Source organism: Rhinoraja longicauda, chromosome 28 (assembly GCF_053455715.1).
Source record: "Rhinoraja longicauda isolate Sanriku21f chromosome 28, sRhiLon1.1, whole genome shotgun sequence".
NCBI classification, from domain to species: Eukaryota; Metazoa; Chordata; class Chondrichthyes; order Rajiformes; family Arhynchobatidae; genus Rhinoraja; species Rhinoraja longicauda.
In genome coordinates this window covers 11323957-11345524 of record NC_135980.1, presented here as the reverse complement: position 1 = coordinate 11345524, position 21568 = coordinate 11323957, and the positions used below count along the sequence as shown (strand labels likewise).

At 44.0% G+C, this 21568-nt stretch overlaps 1 protein-coding gene across 1 annotated transcript in view; it reads left to right on the top strand.

Moving 5' to 3' along the window:
- The first annotated feature begins 357 nt into the window (after positions 1-357).
- mpnd (MPN domain containing) overlaps positions 358-21568 on the top strand; it is a 36049-nt gene continuing 14838 nt past the window's right edge. Inside the window, exons 1-7 of the mRNA XM_078423860.1 lie at positions 358-520; positions 4946-5157; positions 8047-8280; positions 11894-12050; positions 14774-14855; positions 16211-16307; positions 17562-17634. Coding sequence (XP_078279986.1) covers positions 517-520; positions 4946-5157; positions 8047-8280; positions 11894-12050; positions 14774-14855; positions 16211-16307; positions 17562-17634 — 859 coding nt within the window. The 5' untranslated portion in view covers positions 358-516. The remainder of the gene's footprint in view (positions 521-4945; positions 5158-8046; positions 8281-11893; positions 12051-14773; positions 14856-16210; positions 16308-17561; positions 17635-21568) is intronic.

Below are 21568 nucleotides of genomic sequence, written 5' to 3'. Positions count from 1 at the left end.
TGTGTGTGTGTGTATGTTTTTGTGTATGTGTGTGTGTGTGTGTTTACGTATGTGTGTGTGTGTATGTTTTTGTGTATGTGTATATGTGTGTGTGTGTGTTTATGTATGTGTGTTTATGTATGTTTGTGTATGTGTGTGTGTATTTGTATGTTTATGTATGTGTTTGTGTGTGTGAGTAATTGTTTGTGTGTGTTTATGTATGTGTTTGTGTGTGTGTGTGTGTGTGTGTGTTTGTGTGTGTGTGTGTGAGTGTGTTTGTGTGTGTATGTGTGAGAGATGAGACACGTGGGATGTTTGGTGTGTGTCCACGTGATGCGGTGGCAGATTGCTGCACATCCTCGGGGCGCCGGGCTGCCACTGCCTCTCTCATTGATAAATCCGCACCAGCAAACGCCAGCGCTACCACGCCTGTCCTGCTTCCCCCTCCTCACCTCACCACAACAAAAACAACACGAAGACAACAACCCCCCTCAAGAACAAAACCAAGCAACAAAAAAAAAAGAGCCTGTGACAAGAATGGGTGAGTCTCATTGAAATATTCATAATTATGATTAATTTTTTTAATTCCCCATCTGCCACTTTATGCCGGGCCGCGTTCTTCTGCGTTGCTTGTATTTTTAATCTTTGCCTTTGACTTTAGGAGCTTTTGGATTTTTTTCCCCCCCCCTCTCCTTAAATTTAAAAGTGAAAGCAACACTAAGCCCAAGTGCTCCTCACTTTGCTACAAAGGGAAGACGCATGGTGCAACCTAACCTGCTGGGTCTGGGGGGGCTAGTAGCAGACGGGCAGCGCCCTCGACCAATTAGCGTGCCGAGCCCGTGATTGTTACTGTGGTTGCGGCCAATGAAGTTTGCTCGGAGGGGCGGGCTTTCCGTCCCCATCAGGTTAGGTTGCGGCGCAGGCAGTGTGGCGTTTGTTCTGGACCTGGTCTTTCGCATAAACCTACTACATGGGTTTCGACTAAAACATGAAACGTGCCATCCTTGGTTAACGTCCTATTATTAAAAAATAATAATTTATTTCGCAGGGACGCAACTTGCATCCTTTTATTTTTTTTAAAAATCAGTCCATTGAAAGCATAACTCAAGTGCAACTGAAAGGTCATCAACCTGAAATATAAAATCTATTCCCCACTCCACAGATGCTGAGTATTTCCAGCATTTTCTGTTTTTTTTAATTTAAAATTTCCACCATCCACTTTTCAGCATCTCAAGCCTGGCTAATTATACCCAAATAATTTTGGAACAAATTATTTGAAGTTCCCCTTCCTCCATTGCGCGTACTCACTTATTCTAACGGATCAAAACAAAAAATTTTAAAGGAAAATTAAGGTAATTTTTAAAAGTTGCAGTTAATTGCGCTCCTCAAAACTTGACGCTTTTGAGTTGAGAGATACAGTACGGAAACGGGCCCTTCGGCCCACCGAGTCCACATTGGCCATCAAGCACCTGTACACTAATTCTATGTTATCATATTTTTGCATCCTACATACTAGGGGCGATTTTTCAGAAGGCAATCAATGTACATACCTCCACGTCTTTGGAGTGTGGGAGAGGCAGGTACATGGATAGGACAGGTTTGGAGGGATATGGACCAAACGTAGGCAGGTGGGACTAGTGTAGCTGGGACATGTTGGCCGGTGTGCAAATTGGGCCAAAGGGCCTGTTTCCAAACTATCATTCTATGACTCTAAAACCAGAGCACCTGGAGAAATCCCACGCCTTCACAAGTTGAACGTTCAAACTGCACGGATGGAACTCAAGGTCAGATCCAACCGGGGTCCCCGGCCGGCATTGTGAGGCAGCAGCTCGAACGCTGTGCCAGTCTACTTATTTGATTATTTTTAAATGTTTCCTTATAACAACTCCTTCAATAACAGCAGCAGTTGATAGAGCATCTTTTGCACTGTTGAAGTGTGTGTGAAAAGATTATGTGGTGTTAAACTATGGTTGTATTTGTTTAGTTCCTTGCCATCTCTGGATGTGGAAGTTATTTTCGAGTCAAGAGGGATTCTTTGTACGTTTAATTTGCAGAGCTCCACTGGTGAATTAAAAAATGGTTTTGCTTATTAGATGCTATATTAAATTACACTTTTTAAAAGAACAAAGTGGTTTTGCTCAGCCGAAAAGCAACTTTTGGATTATAGGTTACTTTGTTGAGATATTCAATATTTTATTATGATGTAGAAAGAGATCACTTCAGTCTAGTCACAGAGCAATCCCTTTTCCCCAGAACTCTGACAGGTTCCATTGGAATTTTGTCCTATTACAGAGACAGGGCTGCAGCTAATCTCTTATCAGAAAATTGACACCTCTGACAATGTTGTCCTCCCTCACCATTGCAGTAGATTTTTGTTGGTTTAAACAATGCATGTTAAAGGGTAATTGACTGGAATGTTGAATCTGTTCTTACTCAGGTCAGGCAATATCTGGAGAATTTCCAGCCTTTTCTGTTTAAGATGAGTTTTGTTCATCTTGGCATCCCTACTTTTACTGAAGGCATTGACTTTCACCAGTTCAATTCCACAAGTCTTTGAACTGACCACTTTTTTTTGTGGGCTGAGCATAGCATTGTGATAGGAGGGTATGGAAGGAGAGCATGTGTATTTGCACTCCTAAATGCAGACACCTTCCCCAACAGATGTTCCTGGGCAAGTTTATTAAACCCATGATAGACACAAAAAGCTGGAGTAACTCAGCAGGACAGGCAGCATCTCTGGAGAGAAGGAATGGGTGATATTTTGGGTCGAGACCCTTCTTCATTTCCAGTCTTGAATGAATGTGATGCCCTTTCATTTCATCTCAGTGGTCCAACACATATTCGTGTTTATTACATCTAAAGCCTATCTAACACAATGATGAATGTGAACATTATTTTTCTTGATTAAATGCTTTTACGTAAGGTTTAGTGGCTACTGGTGCTGTTGATCCTGGTTGTTGGAGCCAATATAATTGGAGCAGGAACGGACCAATTTCTTTTTGCTTTAGATCTTCCTTGTTAGTCAGCCCTTGTTAATTGAACCAACATATTTTGAGGCTGTTGCTGCTTGCGCCAAACCCAGGAACTGCTCAACATATTGCTCAATCTCAGAGAATCAGTTAGTTATTCTCTCAGCTACTTCCACTAAATTCCATCCCCCACCCATCTCGAAATGTTTCACTGACAACAGTAAAGTGTTGTCAGCTTTGTAAATGGGGAAATGAAGTGGTCAATCCATGCACACGATGCCGAGGTCGATTGGATGAGTCCATTTGCTGGCGAGGGATGGCTGGCAAGTGTCGGGGGTTATGTGTGAGTGTATGGGTGTCAGAGGTTATGGGGAGAAGGCAGGAGAATGGGATTAGGAGGGAGAGATAGATCAGCCATGATTGAAAGATGGAGTAGACCTGATGGGCCGAATGGTCTAAATCTGCGCCATTCATTAATGAACATGAAGTGGGGAGGCTTTCAAAAGTGTGATAACGGCACAGTAAATGTACTGGGGCAGCATATTCATGTAACAGTGAAGGGCAAGGCTAGTGAGTTGAGGTAACCCTGATTGATGAGAGATGTTGATGCTCTGGGCATGAAAAAGGAGGTGTACTTCAAGTATAGGCAGTTGGGATCAAGTGAATCCCTTGTTTAGTACAAGAAGTGTATAAGAATACATTTAAAAAGGCAATCGGGAGGACAAGAAGATGAAATGAAATGAATCTGGCAGGTAAGGTGAAGGAAAATCCTAAGACATTCTACAGGTATATTAGCATAGCTGGTTTTGCGTAGAGCCACAAGAGATGAGAGAGAGATTAAATTAATCTTTCTCATTATTTTTTCTGAGGTGGAGTTCATGGAGCTGAGGAATTGATGCATGTGGGTTGTGATGTCTTAAAGCAGATAGGAATTACCAAAGAAGAGTATTGGCGGTTTTAAAGCACATTCGTATTAACAGTTTAAGAATAAGGGGTAGGCCATTTAGAACTTAGATGAGGAAAAACTTTTTCAGTCAGAGAGTTGTGAATCTGTGGAATTCTCTGCCTCAGAAGGCAGTGGAGGCCAATTCTCTGAATGCATTCAAGAGAGAGCTAGATAGAGCTCTTAAGGATAGCGGAGTCAGGGGGTATGGGGAGAAGGCGGGGAGAAGGCAGGAACAGGGTACTGATTGAGAATGATCAGCCATGATCACATTGAATGGCGGTGCTGGCTCGAAGGGCCGAATGGCCTCCTCCTGCACCTATTGTCTATTGTCTAACATCATTTGTTGTTTCATACAATGCAGTGTTGTCACTATTTATCGTAAAACATCTAGATTATTTTAGACTAAGAATAGGGGAAAAAAGTCAGAACTAGTAAATTATAAGGGGCGAATTATGTATTTCAAAGGGAAAGAAGCTGCATTTGTATAGCGTTTTCATGATTTGAGGATGTCAGCAATGACTCTACAACCAACAAGGTTTGTAAGAAAATTAGCACTCAATTTGTGTACTGGATGATGTTTTTGACAGCAGCATTACAGCTTTTCTGTAGAGAGACATTTTAGCCTGATCTCCTCTGCTATTCAAAGTAGCATTGTGGACCGTCATGAGATAGAATCATCCAGCATGGAAACTGGCCCTTCAGCCCATGCCGACCGACATGCCCCATGTACACTAGTCCCACCTGCCTTGACCCACAACTCACTAAACATATCCTATCTATGTTCCTGTCCAAATGTCTCTTAATTGTCGTGATAGTACCTGCCTGAAACATGTCCTTCAGCATCTCATTCTTGTCCAATGCTCAGGAAAGCTTGCTCTCAGTTGATGAGTGAAATGGCAACATTTATGCTGGTGTCCTTGGTGTGCAGATTAAACGTATCATTCCCTTACTCCCCCTCGAATTGCAGCCTGCAATGCATTCATTTGCGTGATCTTCTGACCTACCAAGACTTGGATGATGTTTAACGTTTGTCCATTGTGTTTGGCCTTAGCTTCGGACCCGTCCTCACCGGTGGTGGAAGAGGGAGTTGAAGACGAGGAGGATGAAGTGGACATGAACATGGAAGAGGCTGAGAATGGGACCGCGGGAAAGATCCACACTTCCCGCGGGACCTTGCTCACTCGCCGTGGGATTACGTTGCGCGTGCTCCTGAAAGACAAAGTTATCCAGGCTGGAGAAGGGCTGCTCTCTATTCACTATTTAGTAAGGGACCAAATTTGCCTAAACATACTCTTCCATCCCTGCCCTCACTACTCCCTTGACCCCAGTCTTCTCCTCACCACTCGTGACGGTCTTGACTTTTGAGGTACGGTTCTGCAAATGTTGTGAGCTCTCTCTGGTATCTCACCCAGGTTCCACTTCTAAACCTGAGCTTGGACAAGAGTACCAATGATATTTTTACTTTTGTGGCCTGCTTGGCTGTATCACAGAAGACTGAGCTAGCTGAATTGGATGTCCCTTGAAGATGGTTGCAGGAATTTTGATGCACAGTTAACCCACTCCTTGTGATTCTAGTGCAGCACCGTAGCGACCTTAGTTTAATTTAGTTTATTATTGTCACGTGTCCCGAGGTAAAGTGAAAAGCTTTTTTGTTGCCTGCTATCCAGTCAGCGGAAAGACTATGCATGATTACAATCAAGCCATCCAAGATTCAAGATTAATTGTCACATATACCAATTAAGGTACAGTGAAATTTGAGTTACCATACAGCCATACTAAGTAAAAAGCAACAAGATAAAATAAAATTTTATGTGGCTGTGTGTCTTGTTGCTTTTTACTTAGTATGGCTGTATGGTAACTCAAATCTCACTGTACCTTAATTGGTTAAATAAAATTTAACATAAACATCACTGTGATTGAAGGTAATAAAGTTCCATCATCTTCCCCTTTGTTCCACTAGATACAGGATAAATGGAATAATGTTTTGTGCAAGATAAAGTCCAGTAAAGTCTGATTAAAGATAATCCGAGGTATCACAAAATGCTGGAATAACTCAGCGGGTCAGGCAGCATCTCTGGAGAGAAGGAATGGGTGACGTTTCGGACCGAGACCCTTCTTCAGTCTCGACCCGAAACGTCACCCATTCCTTCTCTCCAGAGATGCTGCCTGACCCGCTGAGTTACTCCAGCATTTTGTGATACCTTCGATTTGTACCAGCATCTGCAGTTATTTTCCTACACAAAGATAATCCGGGGGTCACCAATGAGGTAGAGGGTAAGTCAGGACTGCTCTGGAGTTGGTGAAAGGATAGTTCAGTTGCCTGATCAAACAGTCTCTGAATCTAAAAGTATGCATTTTAACACTTCTGTATCTCTTGCCTGATGGGAGAGGGATGTTTTGCATCAGAATGATTGCAAAACTGGTAGCTTGCATTACCATGGGGGTTCAAAATGGAACTTCCCGCTGCCAGCTAAAGGTAGCTTCCGTTTGCTAATTGGGTAAATGAATCTGACTTGGGAATTACTGAAAACTGACACCAGGTGCAAGAGAGGGACTCCAGAGTTTCAGATACTGCACTGGAGGAGGATCCAAAGAGGAGAAATGTTCTCTCTCTCCACAGGATGGAGGTGGGTGGGTGGTGTTCCAGTGGCTCTGAAGATGTGGGTTTGATCAGGGCTAGGAATCGGAGAGACCAGTGCTAGGAGTCAGGGAGACCAGTGTTGGGGGTAATGGTGATTTGTACGAGAGGTCAGGGAGTTGAAGATGAGGAGGATGAAGTGTGCATGAACCTGGAAGAGGCTGGGAATGGGACCGGTGGAAAAATCCACACTCCCGAGGCACTATATGCTGAGGCTCTATAGGGCGCTGGTCAGGCCGCATTTGGAGTACTGTGAGTAAATTTGGGCCCAATATCGGAGGATGTGCTGGCTCTGGAGAAGGTCCAGAGGAGGTTTACAAGAATGATTCCAGGAATGAGTGGGTTAGCACATGATGAGCACTTGACAGCACTGGGCCTGTACTCGCTGGAGATGAGAAGGTTGAGGGGAGACCTCATTGAAACTTACAGTATAGTGAGAGACTTGGAGTGGATGTGGAAAGGATGTTTCCACTGGTGGGAGAGTCTAGGACCTGACTTCATAGCCTCAGAATTAAAGGGTGCTCTTTTAGAAAGGAGGTGAGGAGGAACTTCTTTATTCAGAGGGTAGTTAATCTGTGGAACTCATTGCCACAGAGGGCTGTGGAGGCCAAGTCAGTGGATATTGTTAAGTCAGAGATAGACAAATTCTTGATTAGAACGGTTGTCAAGGGTTATGGGGAGAAGGCAGGAAAATGGGATTAGGAGGCAGAGAACAGCCATGATTGAATGGCGGAGTGGACTTGATGGGCTGAATGGCCTAATTCTACCCCTATAACTTGTGAACGTGAACACTTCTATCTGCAGAGGGTGCAGGAACTACGTCAATAATCTCGCAAGCTGTCGCATGCAGTGAATCCTATCAATTCTTTCAACAAAAACTTAAGATTTACCTGTTGAAGGGGATTATCTACAGAGAAAGATGAATATGCCCTATATTCTACCAATCACTGACACACTTGGGGCAGTTTACAGCAACTAATTAATGTTCCAATGGGAATACGTTTGGGATGAGGGGGGAACTCGGAGGAACACCGTGAGGTGAGGGGGAGACTGTGCAAAATCCACACCATCGGCACCAGACCAGAGTTGAACCCAGGTAACGAGAACTGGGGGGACCACAGCTCTATTAAATGCACTTGCCAGTTTATGCGAGTTCATGAAGGAAAAAATGGAATGTGGTGCTGATAATCGCAAACCCAGTTAATTAGTTCTTTAAGCTCTATTTCCTTTTGCAGGAACTTGCCCGCATCCTCAGTTTCAGTTTAGTTTATTGTCACATGTACCGAGGTACAGTGAAAGGCCTTTTGTTGCGTGCTAACCAGCCAGTGGAAAGACAGTGCACGATTACAATCGAGCCGTTCGCAGTGTACAGATACACGATGAGGGAAAAACGTTTAGTGCACCGTGAAGCCAGTGAACCCTAAATCTGTCGGCCTTTTCCCGTAAAGTGATGTGAACGTTTGCTGCATCGTGCTCCGCTCCTCTCACTGCCGTCCGTCTTGGTTTCTCCGCAGGGAAAGACATTCGTGGGAGATCTGCTGCCTGATGGGAAGATCAGGTGGCAAGAAACCAACCAGATCTTCAACTCTCCCAGTGCCTGGGCCACACATTGCAAGAAACTCGTCAACCCTGCCAAGAAGTCAGGCTGCGGCTGGGCCTCCGTGAAGTACAAGGGGCAGAAGCTCGATCAGTACAAGACCATGTGGCTGAGGGAACAACAGCAGCAGCCACAGCAGACCATGGAAACAGTATGGCTCGTAAACATAATTTCTCACCTAGCTACAGCTAACATTGAGCTGTTTCCTTTATCATTGTTACCTTTTTGGCATATCTTTCATTCATCTATATACTAAAACTCTCATTTGTTTGTATGTTCCTGAACTACAGCCAAAATGGTACACGATAGTGGGACAATTTTAGCCCCACCTTACTCGCCATCGTCCCATTGGTGCTAATGGAAAAGGTTTCATTGAAATCGGTGTTATACTTTTTAAGTTATTCACATTTTAAAGAATAAATCTATCTCCTAAGTGGGGGAGGAGGGAGGATAAGGGGGGTTGAGGGTGATGGAGTGGGGGGGGGGGGAGGAGGGGAGGGGGAGAGAGAGAGAGGGGAGAGGGGAAAGGAGAGGGTGCTGCACCAATGCAGGAGAGGTTTGGACCCAACAGGTCCACTTGGTCTAGTTTGTTCTATATCTCTCTACATCATCGTCTATATCTTTCTTTTCCATTTCCTGTGACTTTGGGTCTGAAGAAGAGTCTTGACCCGAAACGCCACCCATTCCTTCTCTCCATGGATGCTGCCTGTCTCGCTGAGCTCCTCCAGCATTTTGTGTCTGTCTTCGGTTTAAACCAGCATCTGCAGTTCCCTCCTACACATAAACATAGTTCAATTTGGTGTGGTATTAGTTTATTAGTGTCACGTGGGCCAGATACAATGGAAAACCTTTGCTTTGCATTCTGCCGAGTCAAATCATTACCATACATGAGTACAATCAAGCCATACACAACTACAACAGAGAAAAATAACCAGAGTACAGAATACAGTGTTTCAGCTGGAGAAAAGGTGCAGATAAAAAATGTGCTAGGGCCACAACGAGGTAGGTTGAGGGATCAGGACTTCACCCTTAGCTGACGAATTTAGGATTTACTGACTTTACCTTGCACTAAACATTATTCCCTCATCCCTTAGCTAATGCTTTTATTGTTGGACTGTGGGTGACTGAATTTCGTCCAAAAAAATCGTTTTTTTGGATGACAAATAAAGCTATCTTGAATCTCTTGAATCTTGAATGAGATGTCTGTTCATTAGTCTAGTTTCAGCACCACCACCCCTGGCAATGTGCTCCAGACACCCCCACCGCCCTCTGTGTGTAAAAAAAACAAAAACAAAAACTTGCCCACCCATCTCCTTTAAACTTTACCCCTTTCCTCTCAAAGCTATGCCATTTACTTTATTTCTGCTTAAAAATGCAAATGTTGTGAAGTTAAAATAAAAGTTGTTGAAGTACGGGAAGTCATCGGTACTTGTTGAGGGAGCTCGCACGTTAAGGCTTTAGGCCAGGGCCAATATAGTCACGACATTGTGGATGTGGATTAAACTCTGCACCTTGGGGTGAAAGGGTGGTGGCTAGTTTAAAAAAAAGACTGCTACACCAGTCATTGGATTTTTATTGGTGCCGGAAATAAAAAGAAGTCGACAATGTAAGTCGTTATAAAGCAACTTCCTCACTTCCACAAGTACTTTTTAATGTTTCTGTTAAAATAGCCGAGAGTGAGAAGTTTCATGCAATTATGAGATGGTTGTTATATGCTAAAAGCACTGAGGTGGAGGAAAAATGGTATCTCGGCTTAAAAAAAAAATCATCTTTGTTAGGTCTGGAATTCAATTTGAATGAGATAGTGGATTGGAATGGGAGCAGAGGAAATTGGGTTAATAGACCATGGTGTCACTTAGCTGTGACGTTCTTGTGATAGGAGCAGAAGTAGGCCATTCGGCCCATCAAGTCTACTCTGCCATTGGCTGATCTATCTCTCCCTCCTAACCCCATTCTCTTGCCTTCTCCCCTGACACCTGTACTAATCAGGAATCTATCTATCTGCCTTAAAAATATGACTGGGGAGTGACAAATAGGTTGCAGAAAGCCATCTACTCTCGCTTCAGTAGGAAGCTATTTTTATTTACAGTCGTCAAAAATCCATGGCAAGGAGACAATGACCTCATCCTGTTTATTCGTAGCAGATGCTGCTTTAGAGATTTCCTGGAATGGCATAAATTAAGAATTCTCAAATTAGTCAACGTTCCAAGTCTTTGCGAAATAACTTCAAGTTTTTAGATTGTGCGAATGAGGTAAGCCTTGCAAACGGTCACTTCCAGCCTTTTGTTTGCACCACGGACAGAACAGTGAGGAGATGCATGTTGGCAATTGCACGGGAACAGGATTGTCCAGCTTGTACTTCACGACATTGAGGCTTTGGTGTCTAGTGTAAGAAAATAACTGCAGATGCTGGTACAAATCGAAGGTATTTATTCACAAAATGCTGGAGTAACTCAACAGGTCAGGCAGCACCTCAGGAGAGAAGGAATGGGTGACATTTCAGGTCGAGACCCGAAATGTCACCCATTCCTTCTCTCCTGAGGTGCTGCCTGACCTGCTGAGTTACTCCAGCATTTTGTGAATAAATACCTTTGGTGACCCTTGCGTCTCGACCCGAAACGTCGCCCATTCCTTCTCTCCTGAGATGCTGCCTGACCTGCTGAGTTACTCCAGCATTTTGTGAATAAATACCTTTGGTGACCCTTGGGTCTCGACCCGAATCGTCACCCATTCCTTCTCTCCTGAGATGCTGCCTGACCTGCTGAGTTATTCCAGCATTTTGTGAATAGATACCTTTGGTGTTTAACGATCAGCTTGCACCATTTCACCTTGGAGCATTTGCTTTACTTATTTTTTCTTCTTAAGCTCACTTGCTTTGACACAATCCCTGCAGCTAGGAAGGTTAAGTGGTTCCAAGTTCAGACTCTGGAATTTGACGGGAGAGCTGGCCTCAGTGGGCTGGGCTGGGAACGGGTAAAATTCTCATAACCTCCTGCTGTCGGTTGCTGTTCTGTGCCTTCCTTTCTAACGTACGGATCAGTCTCAAGTGTCCTGTGCACAAGCACCTGCCCCGTGGCTTGCACTCGATGAATAGGACACGGGCTCTCGGAAGGTGCGTTATACAAGTACCAGCCTTCCTTTAGCACGGAAGCAGCCCTTCCCAGGGTGGCAGTGAAGTGGAGAAGAAACCCCCCATCACTTTCATTGAATGCAATGAAATCCGCACTGGTCTTTAGTTTAGTTTAGAGATGCAGCGCGGAAACAGGCCCTTCGGCCCACAGAGTCGATGCCGACCAGCGATCCCCGCACATTAACACAATCCTACACGCACTAGGGACAATTTACAATTATACAAAACCAATTAACCTACAAACCTGTACGTCTTTGGAGTGTGGGGGGAAACTGGAACAGCCGGAGAAAACCCACACAGGTCACGGGGAGAACGTACAAATTCCGTACAGACAGCGCCCGTAGTCAGGATCGAACCCGAGTCCCTGGCGCTATAAGGCAGCAACCCTACTGCTGCGCCACCGTGCCGCCCCTCATTCTGTGTGTAAGCATCTGTCACGTTGCTTGCACTCAATGAATAGGACACGAGCTCTCAGAAGGTGCGTTATACAAGTACCAGCCTTCCTTTAGCACTGAAACATCACTTCCCAGAGTGGCAGTGAAGTGGAGCAGATAGCCCCCGTCACGTTCGTTGAATACAATGCAATCCGTGCTGGTCATTAATGGACTCTTTTGGTTTTCCCCCCAAACCTAAGAATTTGGCCAGTGAAGGAGAAGATGAGGACATCCATGAAGAGGAAGACGTTGAGAACCGTGGCAGAAAGAACTCGAAACTGAACAATCAGGTGAAGAAGGTGGAAGAAGAGAACAAGAAGCTGCAAACGAAAAGCCCTCAGGACTCCGCTCTGAGAGGTACGTACCACCTCTTGTTCCTTGCTTTGCCTCTCGCTGTGTTCCTGAGATCAGTTTAACGAGGCATCAGTTTAACACAGCAGCACTTACAGCAACGCCGACTGGTGCAGTGCACGCTGACTCATTGCAATCTGTGCAGATACAGCTGTGCACCATGTTTACACATCTGACTGTTTGGTCTGCATGGGAGGATGGTGGCTACCCTACCATTTCCTCTTGTGGCTCTTTATTAACCTAAAAAAAAGAATTGGGTGTGCATTTCCACATCCCCTATTGCCCGCGTTGGGAGAAAGCAGGAAGCAGCTTCTTGCTGTCTGGTTCTACTAAATGTCTGGTTATTGCGCAGTAGTGATTAGAATTGTTTATGTTGCAGTTATTTTGATAACATCAGGGCTTTGTAGTAGTTCATTATCACGTCCAATGATTTGTACTGTAACCTTGCACAGCTGCACAGCCACATTGGGTTGGTTTTCATTATATTGCTGATTTTGGCCATGGTTCTCAACGTGTGGGTCAGTCTCAATGCCCCGTGTGTAAGCACCTTCCCAGAATTCATTGTTTGGCATATTTTAGTGACCAGCCCGTCACCTAAGAGTAGTTATTTCTGATATTCTGATTTGTCTTCCTTTCCTCATCTCGTTTGCTGATCCAAAATGTTATTCCCATTTTCCAAGCGGTAATCCATCTCCCCCATTACCCTGTGAGAAGAACACCTGAGTCCTCTTCAGGTGGATGTAATTTGCAAAGCTCGGCAGCCTTTCAGTCTGAAGAAAGGTCTCGACCACCGAAACGTCACCCATTCCTTCTCTCCAGAGATATGGCCACATTTTCTCTGCCTCAGAAGGCAGTGGAGGACAATTCTCTGGATGCTTTCAAGAGAGAGTTAGATAGAGCTCTAAATGATAGCGGAGTCAGGGGGTATGGGGAGAGGGCAGGAACGGGGTACCGATTGTGGATGATCAGTCATGATCACATTGAATGGTGGTGCTGGCTCGAAGGGCCGAATGGCCTACTCCTGCACCGATTGTCTATTGTCTATTTTGTGTCTACCTTCAGTGTACTCCTGCATCTGCAGTTCCTTCCTACACATAAACATAGTTCGGTTCAGTGTGGTATTGGTTTATTAGTGTCATGTGTGCCAAATACAATGGAAAACCTTTGCTTTGCATTCTGTCTGGTCAAATCATCCCATACATGAGTACAATCAAGCCATGCGCAACTACAACAGGTAATGCAAAGAGAAACATAACCAGAGTGCAGAATACAGTGTTTCAGCTAGAGGAAAAGTGCAGATTAAACATGTGCAAGGACCACAATGAGGTATGTTGAGAGATCAGGACGTTAACCTTAGCTGACGGATTTAGGATTTACTGGCTTTACCTTGCACTAAACGTTATTCTCTCATCCCTTAGCTAATGAGATGTCCGTTCATTAGTCTGAAAGAGATGTTGCCTAACACCGCTGAGCTACTCTGGTATTTTCGGTGTAAACCAGCATCTGTATTTCATTCCGACACAGTCTTTCAGTTTAGCAGGACCCCACCCCCTCCCCTGACATCTGTCTGAAGAAGGGTCTCGACCCGAAACGTCACCCATTCCTTCTCTCCCGAGATGCTGCCTGACCCGCTGAGTTACTCCAGCATTTTGTGTCTACCTTTGATTTAAAACAGCATCTGCAGTTCTTTCCTACGCACCCTGAATACTTGACTTTGAGGGAAGCACTGATAATGGTGTGAAAACTGAGGATTGCATGACCAGATCTTAAAATATTACAGAGACTAAAAAACCAATACTGGAATTAGTCAGGAGGCCAGTCATTTTTTTGTGAGCTTTATGTTTTTAGGCTTGGCTCTTGCGATAAATCAATAAAGGTTTCCGACCCAAAACATGTTAAGTGATCAATGTTGCGAGGCACTTCTGGAATTTTCTCTCTTGGTTTAAGGAGTATTTTGATCCCCTTGATGCCATCTGATGAAGTGTATGTGGGAAAGCCTGGTCTATTGATCGTGCTACAATGCACACTTTGAACTCTTCGTTCCAGCTGTGCATCACAGACCGAACCTTTCCCTTCATGTGACCTTTCCTGGCTAAGGACCAGTGTGCAAAGTCATTATCAGAGGTCTCGATGGTTTCAGAAGCACTGGCCCTTCCATTCCTCACTGTGGGTAGAGTGCAAGCAGGGAACTAGATTCTGTAGGAGGGAACTACAGATGCTGGTTTAAACCGGAGATAGGCACAAAAAGCTGGAGTAACTCAGCGAGTCAGGCAACATCTCTTGAGAAAAGGAATAGTTGAAGTTTCGGGTTGAGACCCTTCTTCAGACCGAGCGAGAGTCAGGGGAATGGGAAACAAGAGATATAGACGGTGATATAGAGAGGTATAAAACAAATGAATGACAGATATGCAAAAAAGTAACAATGATAAAGGAAACAGACTCATTGTCTGTCTAACATGTTTTAAAACCTAGTCCTGTTTCCTTTATCATTGTTACTTTTTTGCATATCTTTCATTCATTTGTTTTATACCTCTCTATATCACCGTCTATATCTCTTGTTTCCCTTTCTCCTGACTCAGTCTGAAGAAGGGTCTCAACCCAAAACATGTTGTCTGACCCGCTGTGTTACTCCAGCTTTTTGTGTCGAACTAGATTCTGTAAAATGGTGTGCAACGGAGAAGCACAATTGTACTTTCTGCCTTAACTAAGTTAGCTTTCTCATCCTTAAGATAATGGACACAGCGCGAAGAAACCTGTCAAAGACCTAGGTCCTGTTCGATATTCTGAGATCGGGAGCAGAGATTCTGGAAGGTAGGTGTTACATTTAACCGACGTTTGGATCTTTTAATCTGTTTTCCACAGAATTAAATGCACTTTTGTTTTCTATCTGGGGCACAGCTATGACAGTGCCTCTCCTTCAAATTCTCATTACCTCTGTGCGTAGGACCAAGTGTAGAATTCTGTCGCCATTGAGAAACAGTGTGTACCTGCACAGAGGAGCCTTGGGTAATCTCTCAGGAGGGTTGTAAGGGATCATATGGTCATGTGATAGGAGCAGAATTAGGCCATTCAATCATGGCTGATCTATCTCTCCCTCCTAACCCCATACTCTTGCCTTCTCCCCATAACTCCTGACACGTGTACTAATCAAGAATCTATCTATCTCTGCCTTTAAAATATCCATTTACTTTACTGCCACAGCCTTCATTGGCAATGAATTCCACAGATTCACCAGCCTCTGGCTAAAGAAATTCCTCCTCATCTCTTTCCTAAAGGAACGTCCTTTAATTCTGAGGCTATGCCCTCTAGTTCTAGACTCTCCCACTAGTGGAAACATACTCTCCACATCCACTCCATCCAAGCCTTTCACTATTCAGTAAGTTTCAATGCATCCCCATTCTTCTATTTGGCGGAGCTGGCTCGAAGGGCTGAATGGCCTCCTCCTGCACCTAATGTCTATTGTCTAAACTCCAGCTAGTACAGGCCCAGTGCATCAAACACTGGCAGCAGCATGGTCAAGGAGATGGGATCGAAGAAGCTTTTTAAATCTGAGAAAGGGGGAGTAGTAGAGAGGGTTACAGATGGTAGGGCTGAGGCATCTAGTTGTTCCAATAGACAATAGGTGCAGGAGTAGGCCATTCGGCCCTCCGAGCCAGCACCACCATTCAATGTGATCATGACTGATCATTCTCAACCAGTACCCCGTTCCTGCCTTCTCCCCATACCCTCTGACTGCTATCCGTAAGAGCTCTATCTAGCTCTCTCTTGAATGCATTCAGAGAATTGGCCATTGCATTAGTGGAAAGCCACTTGCAACAGCTACCCTTATTGTATTGTTCTACATAAACCTGCTCTACAAGCGCTCCCCGGATAATGGATGGGTTCCAATTTAAAGAGCTCTGTGAGTCAATTTTGTCCATAATTTGGAAAATGGACAAAAATCACTCCATCTAGTGCAATACCTCCACTGTATTATTATAATGACTTGGATCAAAAGCACATAAGACTGATCAGAAAGAGCAATGACTAAAATTAGGGAGAGTGCGAGAAGAAATTAACTCTGCCAATTTGTGGTAACTTTGGAATTGAATGATATAATGGGACCCCGTTCGTACGTAAGGGTATCCATAAGCTGTGTGGTTGTAACCCCCTTTCTTTTATTTCAGGGATCCTTGCACACTTGTTGAACTTGCGTCGTTCATATCTGTGAACAAGTTCCAGCCTTTCAATGTTGCAATTTCAAGCAACGTGCTACTATTGGTGGTAAGAAATTAAGCAACTGAAATATAACTGTGCAGAATAAATACAGTCCTAAAGTCGTACAGCAGGGAAGGAGGCCCTTCTGGCCAACTTGTCTAGGATGCCCCGTCTAAGTTAGTCCCATTTACCCACATTTGGGCCATGTTCCTCTAAACCTTTTCTACCTACGTGTCTGTCCAAGTATCTTTAATGTTTAGGAAGAAACTGCAGATGCTGTTTACACCAAAGATAGACACAAAATGCTTGAGTAACTCAGCGGGACGGGCAGCATCTCTAGATAGAAGGAATGGGTGACGTTTCGGTTCGAGACCCTTCTTCAGTCTGAACAGGGTCTCGACCCAAAACGTCACCAATTCCTTGTCTCCAGAGATGCTGCCTGTCCCGCTGAGTTACTCCAGCATGTTGTGTCTGTCTTTAATATTTTATGTTTAATTGTTTTATCTTTTCACCTCTCAACCCCAGCTTTACCTTCTTCCACCACCATTCTCTGGCTAGTAGCATTTAATTCCAAAGTCTCAGAAAATGCTTCTCGATTCAATTTGAAACTCATCTTGAATCTAAACAGGATAGCGCAAGGCATAGGTTGGCTGTGGAAGATTGAGAAATTATGTGATAAACTATGGCAGTAAGCATGCAAGTTCTAACCTTTTAAGAATGAATACATATTTTACAAGTAATATATCCCTTTTAAGTAAAAAAAGACTAACATAAGAAATGGTCCACCTGTGGTCATTAGGAAAAGTAAAAATTAGTATTAGATGATTTATTAATTTTGTTTTACAGAATAATCTTGCAAACGGAATTAAATATGCTGTCAGAGGATTTACAGTGAAGTTACATTTAGAATTTTTAAATTTAGATTTAGAGATATAGCGCGGAAACAGGCCCTTCGGCCCACCGAGTCCGCGCCGCCCAGCGATCCCCGCACATTAACATTATCCTACACACACTAGGAACAATTTTTACATTTACCCAGTCAATTAACCTACATACCAGTACGTCTTTGGAGTGTGGGAGGAAACCGAAGATCTCGGAGAAAACTCACGCAGGTAACGGGGAGAATGTACAAACTCCGTACAGACGGCGCACGTAGTCAGGATCGAACCTGAGTCTCCGGCGCTGCATTCGCTGTAAGGCAGCAACTCTACCGCTGCGCCACCGTACCACCCATTAAGCAGGCAGTAAGACTGAAATCTGTTGATTGTGATTCTTGAAATTTGTTAGGCACGCTGGTAAAAAGGTTTTTTGTTCTTTTAGGATTTTCACTGCCACCTGACAACCAGTGAGGTAGTTGGCTACCTTGGAGGAAGGTGGGACACAAGCACACAACGTAAGTCACTTATAATCCATACCTTTATAAAATAAGATTTTGTAGAAAGAGTATTTATGCAGCTATTTTAAGCATGGCACAGTGTAAAGAAAATAATTGGCGCTGCAAACAAAATGAAAAGATTTTGCAATAAAAGTAAGTTATCCATTTATTTCCCTATTTGACTGTTTTATGTAAAACACATTAGTTTGTGGTGGTGTTTAAATCCTCCCAGTCCATCTGCGTCGTCATATTTTGCTAGTTTTTGTTTTCGTTCTTCCTTCTGAAAACATGCCACAACTGCTTGTTGTGGTGTTGAGTTCCAAGTCTAATCCCTCCTTGAATAACGAAACCTCTTCCTATTTCTCAATAGACAATAGGCAATAGGTGCAGGAGCAGGCCATTCGGCCCTTCGAGCCAGCACCGCCATTCAATGTGATCATGGCTGATCATTCTCAATCAGTACCCCGTTCCTGCCTTCTCCCCATACCCCCTGACTCCGCTATCCTTAAGAGCTCTATCAAGCTCTCTCTTGAATGAATTCAGAGAATTGGCCTCCACTGCCTTCTGAGGCAGAGAATTCCACAGATTCACAACTCTCTGACTGAAAAAGTTTTTCCTCATCTTTTTGAATTAGTTAGTAATATCATGCATCTATGGTTTCTGCATGTGTTTTCTCCTTTCAGGACTCGTAGAGTTGCGTGAAACCCAACTTGCTCTCGGCTCTCGCTGATCAAGATACCTAGCTGTGCTATGGTGTGGGAAGGTGCTGGTTTAAACCGAAGATAGACACAAAAAGCTGGAGTAACTCAGCGGGTCAGACAGCATCTCTGGAGAAAAGGAATAGGTGACATTTCGGGTCGAGACCCTTCCTCAGAAGGATCGAGACCCGAAACGTCACCTATTTCTTTTCTCCAGATATGTTGTCTGACCCGCTGAGTTACTCCAGCTTTTCGTGTCTATCTTCAACCTAGCTCTGCTAATTGCTTTAGCCCATGTTAGACCCCTATCCCTCTAATCATTTTCCTATCCAAGTACCTGCCCAAGTGTCTTTTAGATGTTGTCATTGTATCTGCCTCTGTATCGCTTCCTGTGGTAAACTCATTCCATATACTCGTGTGTGTAAAACATGGCCCACAGTTTGATTTAAAATTTCTCCCCTTTCATCTTAGAGTCATTGAGTGATACAGTGTGGAAACAGGCCCTTCGGCCCAACTCGCCCACACCGGCCAACAATGTCCCAGCTACACTAGTCCCACTTGCCTGCGCTTGGTCCATATCCCTCCAAACCTGTCCTATCCATGTACCCGTCTTAACTGTTTCTTAGCCTCAACTACCTCCTTTGACAGCTTGTTCCACACACCCACAATCCTTTGTGTGAAATTTTTATTCTTGGATTCCTATTAAATCTTTTCCCCTTCACCGTGAACCTATGTCTTGTGGTCCTCGATTCCCCTCCTCTGGGCAAAAGACTCTGTGCGTCTAGCCGATCTATTCCTCTCATGACTTTGTATACCTCTATAAGATCTCCCCTCATCCTCCTGTGCTCCATGGAATAGAGACCCAGCCTACTCATACCTTTATAAAATAAGATTTTGTAGAAAGAGTATTTATGCAGCTTTTCAAGCTTGACAATATCTTTCCTATAACATGGTGCTCAGAACACAATATTCTAAAAGTGGTCTCACCAATATCTTATACAACTGCAACATGACCTCCCAACTTCTATACTCAATACTCTGACTGATGAAGGCCAAAGTGCCAAAAGCCTTTTTGACCACCTTATCTACCTGCGATTCGACCTTCAAGGAACCATGCACCTGTACTCCTAGATCCCTCTCCTCTACAACACTTCCCAGAAGCCTACCATTCATCGTGTAGGTCCTGCCCTTGTTCGACGTCCAAAAATGCAACATTTCACACTTCTCTGTATTTAATTCCATCAACCATTCCTCCGCCCACCTGGCCATCCGCCCACTGCTGCAATCGTTCACAACCATCTTCACTATCTGCAAAACCACTAATTTTTGTATCATTAGCAAACTTGCTGCTCTTGCCCTGTATGTTCTCATCCAAATCATTGATGTAGATGACAAACAGTAACGGGCCCAGCACTAGTCACAGGCATCCAGTCTGACCTCCACTCAAAGAAATAGACTGGCTATCTACCATTCCATTCCTCTCATCATTTTATAAATCCCTGTAAGGTCAACACTCAGCTTCGTATCTTCCAGTGAGAATAATCTCAGCCGATCCATTCCCTCTACTCCAGGCAACATTGTGGTGAATCGCTTCTGCATTCTTTCTAATAGAGTCATAGAATGATACAGTGTGGAAGCAGGCCCTTCGGCCCAACTTAGAACTGAGATGAGGAAAAACTTTTTCAGTCAGAGAGTTGTGAACCTGTGGAATTCTCTGCCTCAGAAGGCAGTGGAGGCCAATTCTCTGAATGCATTCAAGAGAGAGCTAGATAGAGCTCTTAAGGATAACGGAGTCAGGGGGTATAGGGAGAAGGCAGGAACGGGGTACTGAGTGAGAATGATCAGCCATGATCACATTGAATGGCGGTGCTGGCTCAAAGGGCTGAATGGCCTCCTCCTGCACCTATTGTCTATTGTCTATTAACTTGCCCACACCGGCCAACATGTCCCTGCTACATATGTCCCACCTGCTGGCGTTTGGTCCATATCCCTCTAAACTTGTCCTATCCATGTACCTGTCTAACTGTTTCTTAAACATTGGGATAGTTCCAGCCTCAACTACCTCCTCTGGCAGCGTGTTCCATGCACCCACCACCCTTTGTGTAAAAAAAAAAGTTACCCCTCAGTTACCCGAAAAAAAATTCACCTGCACCTTGAACCTATGTACTCTGGCCCTCAATTCACCCACTCTGGGCAAGAGATTCTGTGCATCCACCCGATTTATTACTCTCATGATTTTATACATTCTAATACTACCATGTCCTTCCTGTGGTGTAGTGACCAGATCTGAACACAATACTCCAAAATTGACCTAAAAAAATGTTTTGTACAACTGCAACATGACAGCCCAATGCTTCTACTCAAAGCCTCGGCCTGTGCTTTCTTCACGACTCTATCCCCATGTACTGCCACCTTCTGGGAGCTCTGAACTTGACCCCATGGTTTCATGAGTTCATCAGTTCTTGGAGCAGAATTCGGCCATTCGGTCCATCGAGTCTACTCCGCCATTCAATCATGGCTGATCTATCTTTCCCTCAGCAGGGGCTCTGAAACACTTACATCAGCCGTACAGCTTCTAGATGGGCGTAAATCATGATAACGATTTCTTAAACCAAGGATGTTCCAGTCATCTTTGGTTGACATATCATAATATCAAGTTACATGCAATACCCACCTGTGGCAAAAACCCGTTTCTTGGCAATTGCCCCCCATAATCATTCCATCCAACTCATTTCATCGGGGACTCTCCAAATCTTGTTTTGTTCTTAAGAAAATTGCCCTAACCTATTCAATCTTTCCTTATTACTGTAATCTCTGTTTTTGCAAATCTTGGGGGTTTTTTTCCACACTTTATCCAATGTTTCAAAGTCCTTTTTATCGAAGGAAGGCCAAAAATGTACTGTGCTTGCTGAAATCCCTGTGCAAATTGTAACGGCTTCATTAATTTTGAATTCTGTACCCTAAAAAAAAAATGACTTTCAGCTTTTCAATTGCGTTTTAAATGCCTGGTTGACCTGCAAAGCTGCTTTGGATCAATTATTCATTTGTGTCCCAGGATATCTCTACTTGTTTATTGACTGCGCCAGATTAAATGTCCCCATGTTAACAGATGTTTACAACTTAACAGCTCAAGTGACGGGTCTTCTGATGTCCTTACGTGTTGTACCCCATTTTCCCTCTTTAGCTCTGTCCCCCTCCCAGTTTGGTACTATCCACAGATTATGATATTGAGTTGCTTGTTGCCACATCCACGC